This window comes from Panthera pardus, unplaced genomic scaffold (assembly GCF_024362965.1).
Source record: "Panthera pardus isolate Hobbes unplaced genomic scaffold, ASM2436296v1 HiC_scaffold_1, whole genome shotgun sequence".
In the NCBI taxonomy this organism is placed as follows: Eukaryota; Metazoa; Chordata; class Mammalia; order Carnivora; family Felidae; genus Panthera; species Panthera pardus.
The window spans coordinates 71,897,072-71,916,609 of record NW_026526654.1 but is presented as its reverse complement, the minus strand read 5'-3'; the positions used below and the strand labels follow the sequence as shown (position 1 = coordinate 71,916,609).

At 42.0% G+C, this 19,538-nt stretch overlaps 1 protein-coding gene across 1 annotated transcript in view; it reads right to left on the bottom strand.

Annotated features, from left to right (window-relative positions):
* Positions 1-3,355, bottom strand: part of VPS36 (vacuolar protein sorting 36 homolog) — a 30,301-nt gene extending 26,946 nt beyond the window's left edge. Inside the window, exon 1 of the mRNA XM_019447664.2 lies at positions 3,199-3,355. Within this exon, the coding sequence (XP_019303209.1) occupies positions 3,199-3,294 (96 nt within the window). The 5' untranslated portion in view covers positions 3,295-3,355. The remainder of the gene's footprint in view (positions 1-3,198) is intronic.
* Positions 3,356-19,538: the final 16,183 nt, after the last annotated feature.

Below are 19,538 nucleotides of genomic sequence, written 5' to 3'. Positions count from 1 at the left end.
AGAAAAAAATGGAAGTCTAAAAAAGAAAATGAAATCACTCATAATCATACCAGCCAGGGTGTGTGTATGTGTGTGTGTATATGTGTGTGCAGGTGTAAATAATCTTTAAATAAAATGAAGCCATTATATTTGTAGTTTTATAAGTAGCTTTTTTCAGTTAGCAACCTCTCATTAGTAATTCCTCATGCTGATTAAGGCATATCCCATTTTAATTAACAAAACCCTACGGTGGTCACTGAGATTGCTTCCAATTTTCCCTATATGTAATAATATATAATATATATAATAGTGCTGAGATGAGCATCCTCATTCATTATATGTTTATGCATCTCTGATTACTTCCCAAGGGTAAATCCCTAAAAGTCAAACAGCTGGCTGGAAGAAAATAAACATTTTCTAAGTCTCCCAGTATATGCTGCCAACTTGCCACTTGATACACTACTAACCTGCTTTCATTATTATTTAAATTAGCTGAGGCTATAGAAGCTTTTGTGAATTTAAACAAATGACCTGTCTACGCTACTTAAGAAAACATACTGTGTGGTCATAACGGGCCCATGAAAACTGTGCCTGTAGAAACAAGCAGGTGCTCATTTATTCACAAGAGACGCTTGGGCGGTGGGAAGAGCCCAGTCTACTCTAAATGTGTCACCTCAGATGGGTCACAGTTTTCTCAACTGTCAACTGAGTGCCCTCATCTTTGGGAGGATTCACTATATTAAGCATTACATAAAGAGTCTGGCACTGGTGACTGCTACATTTGTGAAAGCATTGTAGCACAGTCAATCAAGCAGAGCCTTTGGGAGTCTGATCAACAGAGATTTAACTCCTGTCTCTCCTGATAACCAACTCTGTGGGCAAGTCACTTTCTAAGAGTTATTTTCTCATCCATAAAATACTCACCTCATATGCCCACTAATAGGATTAAATGAGATTGTACGTAAAGCTCCTGGCACATAGTAGGTACTCCATTATTCAGGTCTTTTTTTTTTTTCCACGTATTTCACACCCACGATGAGCCAAAAGATAGAAGGATGAGTAAGGCACACTTTCTGCCCTCCAGGAGCGTCCACCTGGCCTATGAGACAGCCACGTGCATGCCTGCCTGAGGAACGTGTTGGGACGCAAAGCTACGAAGGCTAAGCAGTCTGGACTGGAGTGTCCTAGCCCAAGGGAGCCAGGGAAAGACACTGAAAGGGAACTTGACCAGATCTGGAGGCTGATAAGGAGCTTCCTAGAGTCTTCAGACTGCATGAGGTCTGGAAGCTTTCCAGCAGATGGAGGAAGCCAGGACATGGGACTTCCCCCTAGGAATCAGTCTAGCCCTCAGTCACACTGGGGACAGCTCAGCAAGTGACTCATTGGATGCAGCTCAGGGACCACAGCGGTGAGCAAGCTTGTCTTAGAGCTCTGCTTCCATTTCAGGACACCTACATTCCTCCCTCACTACCCCTCAGCCTTTAGAACAGTTAAGAATTCTCCACGAGATCAAAGGATCTTAACTAAATTCTTCCCAGTACTTTTTTTGTTAATCCTCTGATAACCATATCTACTTGTCCATTAAAATAGGCAAAAACAAAAACAAAAACAAAAACCTTAAAGGAAACACTAGAATTCACTGATTGAGCAATGGTTTTGCATATACAGGTCCTAATGGTTTTGACTTGTTATGGTCTTAAACGGACGTGGTTGTATTATGTGCCGGCCAAGATGCTCCTAATTTGCATACTGGAGTTACATACAACAACAGAGGGTGGTGTTCTGCAAAAGTGTGACTTCCAGCATGGACTGTCTTTAGGGGAGTTTCTGAAGACCAATCTATCATTGTCAGCATTCAGTTCTGAATGCTGAAGTTGATCATGCTTCCTATTTAAAACAGTTCCAAGGGTGTAACCTTCATTCAAAAACCATTTAGCTTGTCACTCCGACCAAGAGATGCAAACCTAATTGCGATCAAGTTAACCTAAGTGCTGAGGCAGGAAATGGAGTAAAACCAAGCAAGTTATTTAAGAAAAAGACCCTGCCTTGATAAGAGAGGAAACAGTACGTGGAAAATGCCCTCAGGGAGGCAGAGCACCTGGGTCCGGTGTCATGTCAGCTGCGCCTGTAGACAGCTGGGTAACCCCTGCCCTCCATGACCTAGGAGGAAGGAAGCCTCGAGCTTCTGCAAGCACCGACCAGGAAAAGCTATGGGTCAAGGAACAAATGCAAAAGTACGGAAGGAAGTTTCATCAGTAACACCACAAAGAAGATGAGAGAGCAGGTGAAAACTTCTGGAAACTAAAAATCCTGGTTAGAATAAGCGGGTTTTGAACATTTTTCTGATCAGGACCAAACTTCCCCAGAAGATACGGCCTGACTGCATTGGCAAACAGCTGCGGCTGAGGCCAGCAAGTCTGTTCAGGGTCACGTCCACCTGGGACAAAGCCAGGGCACCTGCTTCTCCTGCACGGAGCACCCCTCCCTCTCCCCTACTCGCCCCCCCCCCCCGCCCCTTTAAATCCTTCTGGCTTCGCCCGGACGGGGAGGATAGGCTTCGGGATGTGAGTCTACCGTCCTCCCAGGCCGCCTGCCTCCTGAGTAAAGCAGCCTGTCCCCCCAGCGCTCGTGTCTGGAGTACGGATCTTCCCGCGGGGCGCCGCCCGGGCTGAGCCGAGCCGGTTCCCCGGGAGGTAACAGTCGGACGGAAGTCTCCACCAGACGCTCACGCCGGGCTAGTAACACTTGTCTCCATTCGCAAGCGCCTCTCCCAAGGTTTGCGCCCGGGTGACAAGGCATGGCCTACCACATCACTTCACTAAACAAACGCTCAAGACTCCTTCCTTAAGTCATTCCAGGAAGAAAAAAAAGGGGGGGGGGGCGCGGAAAGGCGACCAGTGAGACCCGGACACGCTTCTCAGAAACCCCTGCGGGGCACTGCCCGCCGCTCGCTGGGGCAGACCGCACGCCCGCCGGCCGCACCCGGCTCGGCGAGGCACCCCGGCCAGCGAGCCGGACAAAGGAGGCACCGGCCCGGCGCGGCCCGCCGTCACCGCGCCGGATCCGGGCCCGAGGAGCAGGCACCCGGCCAAGCCGTCTGCCGTCCCCGCCGCTTCCCTGAGCGCGGCCGCCCAAGCGCCGAGGCGTGCGGACCCGGCACCCGGGCGGAGGCCCCTCAGGCTGGCCAGACCCCGCACCCGTCCCCGAGGCCGCCTCTACCTTCTCCTCGCCGTCGTAGATGCGCACGCCGCGCTGCTGGATCACCAGCGTCTCGTTGATCTCCAGGAGGCCGCTGGTCCACACGAAGCGGTCCATGGCCGCCGGCAGGCCGGCCTCCGCCGCTCGCCCGCGCCGGCGCTCCGGGGACGCGAGCCCAGCGCTGAATAGCCTGCGGCGCCCCCTGGCGGCGGGCGGGGCGGAGGCGGGCAGGGAGGGAGCGTGCCCGGGAAACCTGGGGTCGTGCGTGGAGCGCCCCCTGGCGGTCAGTCGGCCGGTGGCCCGGCGGGGTCGTCCACCCCATCCTTTGTCCAGTTCGGGCACAAACCCGGAGCTTGCAAGGGACTTTAAGGGAGGCCAGGACGCAGCTTGGACTTCCTTATCGTGCATTATCCCTTGTATTTGTGCCGTTTTCTTGTCACTGCCCAGCATGTTGCCACGTTCGTAAAAGGCTGTAAATAATACTGGAACTTTTCTTTCCAAATGAAGATTTGTGGCCTGAACTGTTCTCTCCACACTGTATGGAAGTACTACCTTGGTTCCCCCCCCCTCCTTTTTCCCCATTAAAACCATTTTCATTTAGGGGTGCCTGGCTAGCTCTGTTGGTAGAGCATGTGACTCTTGATCTCAGAGTGGTGAGTGCAAGTCCCACACTGGAGTGGAGCCTGCTTTTAAAAAAAAAAGTCATTTTCATTTAAACATTTTCAGTATCATGAGTTTACTCTAGACGATATTTTAATGTGTACATCTTCCATAATTTATCTGTGCGTTGGTCCCCACAAACCCTGGCGGCTCCCACCTGCAGGGCTTCTGTCGCTACCCCTTTCCTTTTATTTATACACTTTGCATTATTTGTAGTGCTACAATTGATATATTTTTTGGCTTTTAGGATTATTTTCTTAGCGGGTCTTTCCAAAATAGAATTATTGCTTTAAAGAGTTTGCACAAATTTTAGCTTGCTACATATTGGGGACTTATTTAACCAGGATGCAGTGCCACCAGCAAATTGGTCTTTTTCCCAGGCTAAGTAGCTCTGTCTATATTAGATGTTATCACTTTTGTTATGTTTGCTACTTGATAGTGATTTTATTCTTTTATTTTTCATTTACTGATGAGGCTATTTCTCAATGCCTTTTAATCGAAAGAAAATCCTTGTCCTGAAGAATGGCTAACACCATATGAAGTTGGACAGCCTCCACTTAAGAGGATAGGATTATTAATTTAGACCAAATTAAACTGGTCAGGAGAAGAAGAGGCACAGAAAAGGAGATGGAGAAGGAGCCGCTGGTGAGGTAGGAATTCAACCAGGAGAGCGTGGTGTCCTGGAAGCCAAATAAAGACAGACTGTTAAGGAGAAGGAAAGAGCCTGTGTAAAAATCTGCTCATGGGTCAAGACCATGGGAGTGAGTATTCCTCACTGCGTTGACTTATTGGTGGAGTTATTGGTGGCCTTGACAAGAGTGAGTGCAATGGAGGGGCAGAAGAACAAGTCCTAATGGAGCGGTCTTAAATGAGAAAAAGAGGAGAGGAATTGTAGATAGGGAATAGAGACCACTCCTTTGAGGACTTTGCTGCAAAGGAGAGCAAAGAAATGGGTTGGTAACAGGAAGGCAGAGTGAGGCTGAGAAGTTTGGATTGTTTGTTCATTTATTTTCCAGGTAGAAAAAAATAATCATATGTCTGAATGCCGAGAGCAGTGATTGAAGGCAAAGCACTGGTAGGTGGTGAGAGAGGGGGATGTGCTTGGGTGACGTCCTTGAGAAGATGAGAAGGCACAAGAGAGGGTCAGAGACGTTTCTATCATCAGAGGAGAGCAGGGTATGTGAGGCGGAGAGATTTTGCGGTGGGAGTCTGCAAAAATTCCCTGGACTGATTTTCTCGGAGGAGGAAGCAAGACTGGAAGAGGGGGGGGAAACATGAGGAGGTATGAGCGCATACCTAAGGATACTATGATTGCCTGGCCTGCTCGAAGTTTGCTAACACGCAGTTAAAGTGACGCCAGAGGAGCAATACTCCAGCCCTATTCAGGGGCAAAACCTAATGGGAGAGTAGGAAAGACATGGATTTGATTTGGCATGTGGTTTTGCCACGCCACGGCTTGAAAGAGGCAACGAAGCATAAGCAAGCCCAGTACTAGATTACTTCGTTCTCTGTAAGTGATCCATTCTGCCTGGAACCTGTTTAAGAGTTTCTCATTACCCCTGAGGTCCAGAAATTTCACCAGGTCAGAGATTGTGGGCCTGTATCCTTCTCCATTGTCCTGCCTGTGAGATGATGGTCCTTTTAAATTTGAAGGCTCAAGTTTCTGTCCCCTTCAGGAAAGTGTTCCTCTGTTATTTCTTTGATTATTACTTCTGGTCTATGTGTTCTTTTTTGCCCCTTTAGGACCTTTGATTACTTGTGTGTTTTAGGTCCATCATAGCTGTTTCCCATGACCCCTACCTCTCACCCTATCATGTTCATTTCTATATATTTTGGGACTAAATTTGTGTTAATAGTGACCACTCATTTTTCCAATTCTTCTGTTGAATTTTTTAATTGGGACTTTTTGAAGTTCTCAAATATTTTTTAGTTCCAGAAACACTAGAATGTTCTGATTATATCTACACAGAATTCTTACCGCATTTTTAATAACATTTTCTTCTATGACATCCCTGAATTCACACTCCACAGTAGCCTCCTATTCTAATTCATCTTGTTCCTTCTTAAAGCTGCTGTTTCCTTAAGCGTCTTATAATTGCTTTTGCTTTTCTATATCTGTGAGATCTCCCGGTGCCTATGCAAGGCACCCTACTAGGATCTCACATGGCAAGGACTGACAGGTGGTTTTTCCCAGGGAACCATAGGCAAGTAGGTCAGTAAGTTGAGAACATCTCTTTGGAGCTATTTAAAGACAGGCTTCTCTGACTTCAACCTACTCACTCATTAAACCAGTATTCAAAAACTACTCATTAAATACCCGCTATGTGTCAGGCACTGTTCAACTCCTTTCCAGTGCTGCTGGCAAGAGAAGCCGCTGATTTCTCCCAAGCTGGGCAGGCCTGGCACTCAGGCGAGGGGAGGGAGACACTCCTCACAGGTGCAAAACTTGAGGAGGTGCCAAAAAAATTCAGTAATCGAGAAAAATGATATGTTAAAGAAATAGGTTTGGTGTTTTTTTTTTTTAATTCTTTTTTCTTAATTGACTATATTCCCCATGCTGTACCTGGTATCCCCATGACCTATTCATTCCATAACTGGAAGCCTGTGTCTCCCACTCCCGTCACCCATTTTGCCCTTCCCCCCATCCCCTTCCCCTCTGGCAACCATCATCTTGTTCTCTGTATTTATGGGTCCCTTTCTGCTTTTTGTGTATTCACTTATTTTGTTTTCTAGATTCCACATATGGGTGAAATCATGTGGTATTTGTCTTTCTCTGTCTGACTTATGTCACTTAGTGTCATGCCTTCTATATCCACCCATGTTGCCACAAATGGTAAGATCTCATCCTTTTTATGGCTGAGTAATACTCCTTGTGTATACTCCTTGTATATATATACTACCTCTTTATCCATTGGTCTATCGATGGACAGTTGAGCTGCCTCCATACCTTGGCTATTATAATTAATACTGCAATAGACATAGAGATGCAGATATCTTTTTGAATTAGCGTTTTCACTTTCTTTGGGTAAATACCCAGTAGTGGAGTTACTGGGTCATAAGGTAGTTCTATTTTTAGTTTTTTGATGAACCTCCATACTGTTTTCCACAGTGGCTGCATGAATTTGCACTCCCACCAAAGTGCATGAGGGTTCCTTTTTCTCCACATCCTCACCAACACATGTTACTTCTTGTCATTTTGAATGTAGCCATTCTGAAAGGTGTAAGGTGACATCTCATTGTGGTTTTAGTTTGCATTTTCCCAATGGTTAGTGATGTTGAATGTCTTTTCATGTGTGTGTTGGCCATCTGTATATCTTCTTTGGAAAAATGTCTATTTGGGTCCCCTGCCCATTTTAGTTGGGTTATTTGTTTTTGAGGGGGTTCAGTTGTATAAGTTCTTTATATATTTTGGATATTAACCCCTTATCAGATGTATCATTTGCAAATAACTTCTCCCATTCAGTAGGTTGTTTTGTGTTGTTGATGCTATCCTTTGCTGTCCAAAAGCTTTTTATTTTGGTGTAGTAAAGCAATGTTTTGTTTTTTTTTTTTACAAGATGAATTAAAAAAAATCTATGATAAGCAAAATACTCATTTTAAAGGCAAAATCAACAGTCCAGGACTACGGCAAGGAGAGTGAAGTCAGGCCATGCATGTGAGGGCACTTACTTGCCTTACCCTGGTCTGTCCTTCAAGTCCCAAAGCTGCATGCCAGCCCATGTGACCGAGGGATGGAGGAAAGACTCCCTCTCTTTTCCCATGGCTCTGCATTTCTCCTAATCATGGAGTCACTGATCTGTAGCAGAGTTTTTATAAGAAAGGTAAGACTCTTTCCAACATACAGAAACCATCTTTTCTCCACTGAATTAAGTCACCACCGATATCATGTTCTAAAATTCTGTGTATGTTCTGGTCTATTTATGACTCTTTTCTTCTGTCTTTTCATACTTTTCATTTTATATCGTGACTGTATCCCAAAGCACTAAACATTGACATTTTATTTTTTATTTTCATTTTAGAGAGAAAGAGCATGCAAGCAAGGGAGAGGGGCAGAGGGAGAGAGAAAGAATCCACACTGAGTGTGGAGCAATCCTGGGATCATGACCTGAGCCAAAATCAAGAGTTGGATGCTCAAATGACTGAGCCACCCAGGTACCCCTATTTGACATTTTAATCATGGTAATATGCCATCATTACCTGTGACCATTTACTGTCATTTCCTGATTTTTTACTGTTAGATTATTTATATCTTTTTGCCTTTTCTCCTATTAAAAGTGGCATCATGTAAGCTAAGTGTCCTAGTCTGATGTGGAATTGTGCAGTTTCTCCTGGATTTTGCCATGATCAAAATGCTGGGTAGTATGGACATGAAAACAAGGTATGCATTCTACCCTACCCTTGAGGGGCATACACTTCACAGTAAACAAATGTGCCTGACACATGACAGCTGCTGGGATAGACGCCTGTACAAGGGTTTTCTCTTTCTAGGCTGGAGCAAGGAAAAATGTCATGTGTCTCAGACATGTTAAGAGATAAGAATGGAGTAGGCCAGAGTACCTGCCTGGTAGTTCGTCCAAGAATGAGAACAGGGCATCTGTATTAGTCAGAGTTCTCCAGAGAAAGAGATGGAATAAAGAATTAATGCATATGGTTATGGATGCTGGCATGTCCAAAATCTACAGTAAGGGCAGGCAGGCTGGAGACTCAGGAGAGCTAATGGTACAGTACAAGTCCAAAGGCCATCATGGCCATCAGTCTGGAGAACTAAAAAGAGCAGATGTTCCAGTTTGAATCTGAAGGCCATCTGTTGCAGAATTTTTCTTGCTGGGAATGGGGAGAGTCAGACTTTTATTGTGTCCAGGCCTTCAGCTGATTAGACGAGGCCCGCCACATTATGAAGGGCAATCTGCTTTACTCAGAGTCTGCCAATTTAACTGTCATTCTCACCCAAAAACTCCCTCACAGAAACACTCAGAATAATATTTGACCAGGGGCGCCTGGGTGGCTCAGTTGGTTAAGCATCTGACTTCGGCTCAGGTCGTGATCTCGTGGTCCGTGAGTTTGAGCCCCACATCAGGCTCTGTGCTGACAGCTCAGAGCCTGGAGCCTGCTTCAGATCCTGTGTCTCCCTCTCTCTCTGCCCCTCCCCTGCTCATGCTCTGTCTCTCTCTGTCTCAAAAATAAATAAAAACATTTAAAAAAATAATATTTGACCAAATATCTGGGCACCCTGTGGCCCAGCCAAGTTGATATAAAATTAACCATCATAGCAACTAGCTGAAATCAGAAAGTTGTTGAAATCCAATGCACAGGGCTGTCAGTATTCCCAGGGCTGACTTGGGAGAAGTGCTCAAACATGAGAGCCAGGGAGAAGGAAATCTGAGAAGCCAGCAGGGACAGGAAAAAGACCCTCTTTTCCTCAGGATGCAACAATCAAGATTAAAATTGTTCAACCCGGCTCCCTAAAAAGAAGAGAGATAATAAAAGTGTAGACAGTTGAGTTCTGTGATCCAAGGGTTCCACTCCATGTATGGAAAATGGTACAGGACCCCTGTGTCTTGTGAGCTGTGGGAGAGAAAGCCCTAGAATGCAATCTCATGACCAAAACTACACTCCCCGCCCCCCCCACACACACCACAGGTTATACATGTTTTGAGTTAAGTATCTTCATAGCTCAAGAAACTTGAGACCAAAACCAGGTCAAAAATATGAGAAGAAAGCTAGAGATAGTAGAAGAACTTAATTTTTGAGTTTTGTTTTTCTGTGGGCATTATGTTCCCCTTCTAAAATACAATTTTTTAATTACGATATGCCTCTGTAATAGTGGTAGAGTGTTTAAAACAACTGGTACATGTATTGCTACTATCACTGCTTAAAATTATTCTGCATTATGATTTTCTTGAAGTACGTAATGGGAAGATTTTTGTTGTTATAAGACTATATAGATTATCATTGGAACACTTGGGTGGCTCAGTCGGTTAGGCGTCTTGCGGCTCAGATCATGATCTCACGGTTCATGAGTTCAGACCCTGCTCAGCGCTGGCAGTGTGGAACCTGCTAGGGATTCTCTCTCCCTCTGTTTCTGCCCCTACCCACCGCGCCCCCCCCCCGTCTGTCTGTCTGTCTGTCTGTCTCTCTCAAAAATAAACATTTTTTTAAAAAAGACTATATAGATCATCATAGTTGCTATATTTTTTGGAACTCTAGTTCTTAACTAAAAGCAGGATGTGTTTGTTTTTTGATTGAGGTGAAATTGGTATGTATAATCTGACCTCTCTATTCATTATAAAGTGATCGCCTCTGAAAGTCTAGCTATCATCCATCACCATACATTTGACCTCCTTTGCCCATTTGATCCACCCCTCCCCCCTCCCCTCTGGTAACCACCCATCAGCTCTTTGTGTCTATAAGTTTTTCTTTTGTTTGCTCATTTGTTTTGTTTTCTTTTATTTTTAGATTCCACATAGGAGTGAAATCATATGTTGTCTTATCTTTCTCCCTCTGACTTATTTCACTAAACATAACACCCTCAAATCCATCCATGTTGTTGCAGATGGCAAGATTGCAAACCTTTTTATGACTAATATTCCACTGTCAATGTGTGAGTGTGTGTGTGTGTGTGTGTATGCACACCACCACCTCTTTATCCATTCAGCCATCGATGGACACTTAGGTTGCTTCCATATCTTGACTATCGTAAATGATGCTGCAATAAACATAGGGGTGATATATATTTTTGAATTGGTGTTTTCATACTCTGGATAAATACCCAGAAGCGGAGTAACTGGGTCATATGGTAGTACTATTCTTTTTTTTTTTTTTTAATATTTATTTATTTTTGAGACAGAGAGAGACAGAGCATGAACGGGGGAGGGTCAGAGAGAGGGAGACACAGAATTGGAAGCCGGCTCCAGGCTCCAAGCTGTCAGCACAGAGCCCGACGCGGGGCTCGAACTCACGGACTGTGAGATCATGACCTGAGGCGAAGTCAGATGCTTAACCGACTGAGCCACCTAGGTACCCCATGGTAGTACTATTCTTAAAGTTTTGAGAAGTAAACATATTTCTGAACCAATTTACATTCCCACCAACAGTGTACAAGGGTTTCCTTTTCTCCACATCTTTGCCAATACTTGGGTTGTTTTTTTTTTTTTCAATGATAGTCAATCTAAGCGGTGTGAGGTGATATCTCATTGTACTTTTGATTTGCACTTCCCTAATAAATAGTGATGCTGAACAAGCATGATGTGTTTTTGCCTCCAGGGAGCATGGCCATTCTCATTCATAAAGAAAGGAGTCTCTGGGCACCTACGTGACTCAGTTGGTAGAGCATCCAATTCTTGATTTTAGGTCTTGATCTCAGAGTCATTAGTTCAAGTCCCACATTGGGTGTGGAGCCTACTTTAAAAAAAGCGGGGTGGGGGAGTCTCATCATCACTAATTCTCTTTTTCTAAGAGAAGAGATCATGAAAAAATGACATTAGAAATTACTCATCTTGATAGCTATAAAGTGAGACTAATGGAACAAAGTATTCTCAGGTAAAAGTTTTACTTGAGTAGTTTGGGGGATTAAAAACAATTTACAGATGACATGATACTATATATAGAAAGGTCTAAAGGCTCCAACCAAAAACTACTAGAATAAATGAATTCTGTAAAGTTGCAGATTACAAAATTAAAGCACAGCAATCGGTTGCATTTCTATACACTTATAATGAAGTAGCAGAAAGAGAAATTTAAAAAACAATTCCATTTATAATTGCACCAAAAAGAATACAATACCTAGGAATAAACTTAACTAGGGAGGCGAAAGCCCTATACTCTGAAAACTATTAAAACATTGACGAGAGAAATTGAGGACAACACAAACAAATGGAAAGACATTCCATGCTCATGGATTGGAAGAATTAATCTTGTTAGAATATCTATACTACCACTACCCAAAGCAATCTACCCGTTCAATGCAATCCCTATCAAAATAGCACAACATTCTTCACAGAACTAGAACAAACAATTCTAAAATTTGTATGGAACCAGAAAAGACCCCAAATAGCCAAAGTAATGTTGAAAAAGAAAACCAAAGCTGGAGGCATCACAGTTCTGGACTTCAAGGTACATTACAAAGCTGTAATCATCAAGACAGTATGGTACTGGCACAAAAATAGACACACAGATCAATGGAACAGAATAGAGAACTCAGAAATGGACCCACAAATGTACAACCAACTAATCGCTGACAAAGCAGGAAAGAATATCCAATGGAAAAAAGACAGTCTCTTCAACAAATGGTGCTGGGAAAACTGGACAGGAACATGCAAAAGAATGAAAATAGACCACTTTCTTATACTATACACAGAAATAAATTCAAAATGTGTGAAAAACCTAAATGTAAGACATGAAACCATCAAAATCCTAGAGGAGAACACAGGCAGCAACCTTTTTGAACTTGGCCACAGCAACTTTCTACTAAACATGTCTCTGGAGGCAGGGAAAACAAAAGCAAACATGAACAACTGGGATCTCATCAAGATATAAAGCTTCTGCTCAGTAAAGGAAACAATCAACAAAACTAAAAGGCAACTGGGAGAAGATATTTGTAAATGACACATCTGGTAAACAGTTAGTATAGAGAATCTATAGATTCTACAGAATTATAGAGAACTTATCAAACTCAACGCCCAAAAAACAAGCAATATAATTAAGAAATGGGCAGAAGACATGAATAGACATTTTTCCAAAGAAGACATCCAGATGGCTAACAGACACATGAAAAGATGCTCCACATCACTCATCATCAGGGAAATACAAATCAAAGCCACAATGAGCTACCACCTCACACCTGTCAGAACAGCTAAAATTAACAACTCAAGAAACAATAATTTTGCTGAGGATGCAGAGAAAGGGGAACCCTCTTACACTGTTGGTGGTTATGCAAACTGGTGCAGCCACTCTGGAAAACAATATGGAGGTTACGCCACTCTGGAAAACAATATGGAGGTTACTCAAAAAATTAGAAACAGAGCTACCCTACCATCCAGCAATGGCACTACTGGGTATTTATCCAAAGGATACAAAAATGCTGATTCGAAGGGGCACATACACCCCAATGTTTATAGCAGCACTACCAACAATAGCCAAATTATGGAAAGGACCCAAATGTCCATCGACTAATGAATGGATTAAGGTGTGGTATACACACACACACACACATATATACACACAATGGAATATTACTTGGCCATCAAAAAGAATGAAATCTTGCCATTTGCAACAACATGGATGGAACTAGAGTATGTTATGCTAAGCAAAATACTCAAATTTGGTATTTAAGAAACAAAACAGATGGACATAAGGGAAGGGAAGCAAAAATAATACAAAAACAGAGAGGGAGACAAACCATAAGAGACTCTTAAATACAGAGAACAAACAGGGTTTCTGGAGAGGCAGTGGGTGAGGGGTGGTCTAAATAGGTGATGGGCATTAAAGAGGGCACCAGATGGGATGAGCACTTGATGTTATATGTAAATGATGAATCATTAAATTCTACTCCTGAAACCAATATTACACTATATGTTAACATGAATTTAAATTAAAAAAAAAGAATATCCATACTACCCAAAGCATTATGCAGATTGAATGCAATCTCTATCAAAATACCAATAGCATTTTTTACATAACTAGAACAAATAATGCTAAATTTTGTATGGAACCACAAAAGACCTTGACTAGTCAAAGCAATCTTGAGAAAGAACAACAAAGCTGGAGGTATCACAAACCCACATTTCAAGATATATTACAAAGCTGTAGTAATCAAAATAATATGGTATTGGCACAAAAATAGACACATAGACAAATAGAAAAGAATACAGAGCCCAGAAATAAACCCATGATTATATGGTCAATTAATCTATGAAAAAGGAGGCAAGAATGGGAAGACAGTCTCTTCAATAAATGGTGCTGGGAAAACTGGAAAGCTACATGCAAAAGAATGAAACTGGACCACGTTCTTACACCATACCCAAAAATAAAATCAAAATGGAATAAAGGCCTAGATGTGAGACCTGAAACAATAAAACTCCTAGAAGAAAACATAGAGAATAATTTCTTTCATATTGGGCATAGCAACATTTTTCTAGATATGTCTCTTCAGGTAAAGAAAATAAAAGCAAAAATAAACAATTGGGACTACACCAAAATAAAACGTTATTGCATAGCAAAGGAAACCATCAACAATACAAAAAGGCAACCTACTAAATGAGAGAAGATATTTGTAAGTGGTATCTGATAAAGGATTATATAAAGAACTTATATACCTTTACACACACACACACACACACACACACACACACACACACACCCAAAAAACAGTCCCATTAAAAATGGACAGAGGACCTGAATAGACATTTTTCTAAAGAATACATACAGATGGCCAACAGACCCATGAAAACTTGCTCATTACTAATTATCAGGGAAATGCAAATCAAAACCACAATGAGATATCACCTTATACCTGTCAGAATGGCTAGAATCAAAAAGACAAGAAACAAACGTTGGTGAGGATGTGGAGAAAAAGGAAACCTTGTGCGCTGTTGGTGGGAATGTAAATTGGTGTAGTCATCATGGAAAACATTATGGAGTTTCCTCAAAAAAACAAAAATAGCACTACTATCCAATCTAGTAATTCTACTACTGGGTGTTTGCCCAAAGGAAATGAAAACACTAATTCAAAAAGATATATGCACCTCTATATTTATTGTAGCATTAATCATAACAGCCAAAGTATGGAGACAACCCAAGTGTCCACTGATAGATTAACAAAGAAGAGGTGGCATGAAATTTTGCCATTTGTGACAACATGGATGGATATAGAAGGCATTATGCTAAGTGAGACAAGTCAGATAAAGACAAATACCATATGATTTCACTCATGTACAATCTATGTCTTTTCTAGAATTTCATGTAAATGAAATCATAAGGTATGTAGTCCTTTGTATCTGGCTTCTTAAATGTAATGGCATGTTTTTGAGTCTCACTCGTGGTGAGATAATAGAAAATAGGTATTGGTCTCTGCCCCTGGTTCCTGGCATAGAGCTTCTAAAACCCATGAAATTTCCTAAGTGATAAGGGCAGTAGGAGCACCTTTCACTCTCTTGAGGAAACTCTTGGTGGGATTCTGGATGGGGGCTGGTCGCCAGGAAGATCAAGCCCTGATAAGAAGCTTGGAATCTTCAGGTCCTTCCGTGGCCTCCCACTTCTCCAGAGAATGGAGAGAGAGTGGAAACAGAGTTAATAATCGATCGTGCTTACATGAGAAAGTCTTCATAAAATCCCAATAGTTTGGGGTTTGGAGAGCTTCCAGGTTGGTGAACTCATCCACACCAGGAGGGTAGCACACCCCAACTCCACAGGGAGCAGAAGAAGCTCCTACACTCGGGACCCTTCCAGACCTTGCTCTATGTATCTCTTCATCTGGCTGTTCATCTGTATCCTTTATCTTTAAAAAATTAATAAACATATGAAAATACTTCTCTGAGGTCTATGAGCTGCTCTAGCAAATTTTAGCAAACCCCAAAGAAGGGTTCAGCAAATTTTAGCAAACCCCAAAGAGAGGTTCAGTCAGAAGCACAAGTGATAACCTAGGGTTCCACTGTCAACTAAAGTTGAAGGGCAGGAGTCTTGTAGGACCGAGTCCTTGGCCTGTGGGAGCTAACACTCTCTCCAGGTCATGTTAGAATTGAATTAAATTGTAGGGTACCCAGTTGGTGTCACAAGTTGCTTGTTGTGGAGAAAGAACCTCCACACCTTTGGTGACCAGAGATGTCAGAAATGAAACATTCTATGTAACAGCTAAGACATGCTGGAAATAAACAAAATCAGGGAGAGCTGAATGTTTCCCTGTACAGGAAGGAAAAAACTGAGTTTTTTCATTTTATCCATGTTGTCTTATTCAGTATTTTGTTCCTTCTTATTGCTAAGTAATGGTCAATTGTATGGCTATGTCACAATTTTTTTATCCACTCATTGGCTGATGGAGATTTCGGTAATTTGCTGCTTAGGGCTATTGTGAATAAAGATAGTATAAACATGTGCGTACATGCTTTCATGTCTCCTGGGTAAATACTTAGAAGAGTAATTGCGGGGTCATATGGTGAGTACATGGTTAACTTTATAAGAAACTGTCAAACTGTTTTCTTAAGTAGCTGTATCATTTTGTATCAGTACCAGTGGTATATAAGAGTTCAAGTTCCTTGCCAAACTTTAGTATTGTCTATCTTTTAAGTATTAGCCATTTTAGTGGATGCATAGTGAGTGGTATTTCATTGATAGTAATTGCATTTTCCTGATGACTAAGAATGTTAGGTATCTTTCCATGTGCTTATTTTTGTCCCTATGTTCTTTGGTGAAGTGCAATTTTTTTTTTTTTTTTTTTTTTTTTTTTTTTTTTTTTTTTTTTGCACATTGAAAAAATTGAGTTGTCAGAAGGCTTACATATCTTGGTATAAGTTATTAATATGCTTTGTAAATATTTTCTCCTACTCTGTAGTTTGTCTTTTAGTTTTCTAAAGTGTCTTTTGAAGAGCAAAAGTTTTCATTTTGATGAAATCCAGTGTACTGTTTCTTTTATAGTTTGTGTTGTCTCCTATTTAAGAAAACTTTGCCTATCTAATCTTTGACAAAGCAGGAAAGAGTATCCAATGGAAAAAACACAGTCTGTTTAATAAATGTTGCTGGGAGAACTGGACAGCAACATGCAGAAGAATGAAACTAGACCACTTTCTTACACTACACACAAAAATAAACTCAAAATGGATGAAAGACCTGAATGTGAGACAGGAAACCATCAAAATCCTAGAGGAGAAAGCTGGCAACGACTTCTTTGACCTCAGCCACAGCAATTTCTTGCTCAACACATCTCCAAAGGCAAGGGAATCAAAAGCAAAAATGAACTATTGTGACATCATCAAGATAAAAAGCTTCTGCATTGTGAAGGAAACAATCAACAAAACTAAAAGGCAACCAACAGAATGGGAAAAGATATTTGCAAATGACCTATTGGATAAAGGGCTAGTATCCAAAATCTATAAAGAACTCGCCAAACTCTACACCCAAAAAATAAATAATCCAGTGAAGAAATGGACAGAAGACATGAACAGCCACTTTTCCAAAGAAGACATCCAGATGGCCAACAGACACATGAAACAATGCTCAACTTCACTCATCATCAGGGAAATACAAATCAAAGCCACACTGAGATACCACCTCATACCAGTCAAGTGGCTGAACTGAACAGATCAGGAGACTATAGATGCTGGTGAGGATGTGAAGAAACAGGAACCCTCTTGCACTGTTGGTGGGAATGCAAACTGGTGCAGCTGCTCTGGAAAACAGTGTGGAGGTTCCTCAAAAAATTAAAAATAGAACTACCCTATGACCCAGCAATAGCACTGCTAGGACTTTACCCAAGGGGTAGAGGAGTGCTGATGCATAGAGGCACTTGTACCCCAATGTTGATAGCAGCACTTTCAACAATAGCCAAATTATGGAAAGAGCCTAAATGCCCATCAATGGATGAATGCATAAAGAAGATGTAGTTTATATATACAATGGAATACTACTTGACAATGAGAAAGAATGAAATCTGGCCATCTGTGGCAACATGGCTGGAACTGGAGGGTATTATGCTAAGTGAAATAAGTCAGAAAAAGGTACCATATGTTTTCACTCATATGTGGATCTTAAGAAACTTAACAGAAGACCATGGGGGAAGGGAAGGGAGGAAAAGTTACAAACAGAGAGGGAGGCAGGCAAACCATAAGAGACTCTTAAATACAGAGAACAAACTCAAAATACAGAGAGTTGACAGGGAAGGGGAAGTGGGTGATGGGCATTGAGGAGGGCACTTGTTGGGATGAGCACTGGGTGTTGTATGGAAGCCAATTTGACAATAAATTATATTTAAAATAAAAGAGAAAGAAAACTTTGCCTAACACAAATCACTAAGATTTTTGTCCTATGTTTTCTTCTTCTTTTTTTTTTTTTAAATGTTTATTTATTTTTGAGAGAGACAGAGACAGAATGTGAGTGGGTTAGGGGCAGAGAGAGACGGAGACACAGAATCTGAAGCAGGCTCCAGGCTCTGAGCTGTCAGCACAGAGCCCGATGCAGGGCTCAAGCTCATCAGCTGTGAGATCATGACCTGAGCTGAAGTCGGACGCTCAACCCACTGAGCCACTCAGGTGCCACTCAGGTGTCCCCCCCCCCCCCCCGCTATGTTTTCTTCTAGAGGTTTTATTGTTTGAGTTCTTACATTTACGTCTACATTCCATTCTGAGGTTTGTTTGTACAAGAGGTGCGTTAAGGATCATGGTTGACACTTTCTCTGTGGATATCCAGTTGTCCCTGTACCTACCTGTATTAGCTGGAAAGATTATCCTTCTCCTCCATTGAGTTGTCTTGGAAACTCTGCAGAAAATCAAGTGAACATAGAGGTCTAAGTATATCTCTGGCATCTCTATTGAATTCCATTGATTTCTTTGTCTTTACACCAATGCCAGCTACACCGTCTTGGTTACTGTGGCTTTATAATACATTTTGAAATCAGGTAGTGTTAGTCCTCTGACTTTGTTCTGTTTCAAAATTGTTTTGCCTCTCTACATCCTTTGTATTTCCATTTAATTTCACAATCTGTCGATTTCTATAGAAAAATCTTCTAGGGTTTTTATTGGGATGGGATTGGATAGATCAACTTGGAGACAATGGACATCTCAGGAACATAGGGTCTTGTGATGCGAAAACATCTTATCTGTCTCCGTTTATTTAGGGTTTCTTTAATTTCTCTCAGCAATATTTTGTACTTGTCTGCAGAATGCTTTTGCCAGAACTTCCTAGCTTCTGAATCCAATGGTTCCTTTCAGTCTCAATCCTACTAGACCTCATCAGTGCCCAACGCTGGACTATTACCTCTTTCTTTAGCCACCTTCCTCCTTGGACTTTGTGTCGTAGCCCTGCCTTTGTCTTCCTTCTATCCTTTGGATGGTCCTATCCTGTTCTCCCATAGGGGCTCTCCTTGTTTCACAGGAGGATGGTCAGAGATACTCCAGGTGGCTGCAGTTAAATGGTCAGCTGTGTTGTTGAAAAATTGTTCTGAAAGGACTTCTTCTCTTGGATCTTTTTAGAGAATGGTCTGCCTTTCCCGCAACAATTGTAGGATGACGATATTTTTAGAAAAGTGTCTTTAAAGAGATACCACTCTTGGAGTGGGTAAGTCTGGAGACTGTGGGGAAAGTGCCATGTTGGAAAACCTAGCAGTTTTGCAGGATTTCCAACCTGCCATCTCAGCCTCTTGAGCTCTTCAGGGTTTTGTTTGGGTCACTGTTTTTAACCATGCCCCACACACATACACACACACTTTAGTTTACATAACATAAAATTACCATTTTAAAGGGAACAGCTCAGTGATCTCTCCCTATTCCCCCCTACCCCTAACCCCTGGCAACCACCAATCTGTCTCATTTCTCTATGAATTTATCTATTATGGATATTTCATATGGAATCATACCATATATGTGACCTTTTGCAGCTGGTTTTCACTTAGCATAATGGGTTAAAGGTTCTTGAGTCACTCTTTTTACTGTTGTATTTTGTTAAACTGTTCTCTGTCACTTAATCCCTGGCTACCCAGCCTGTCCCATGAAACTTTA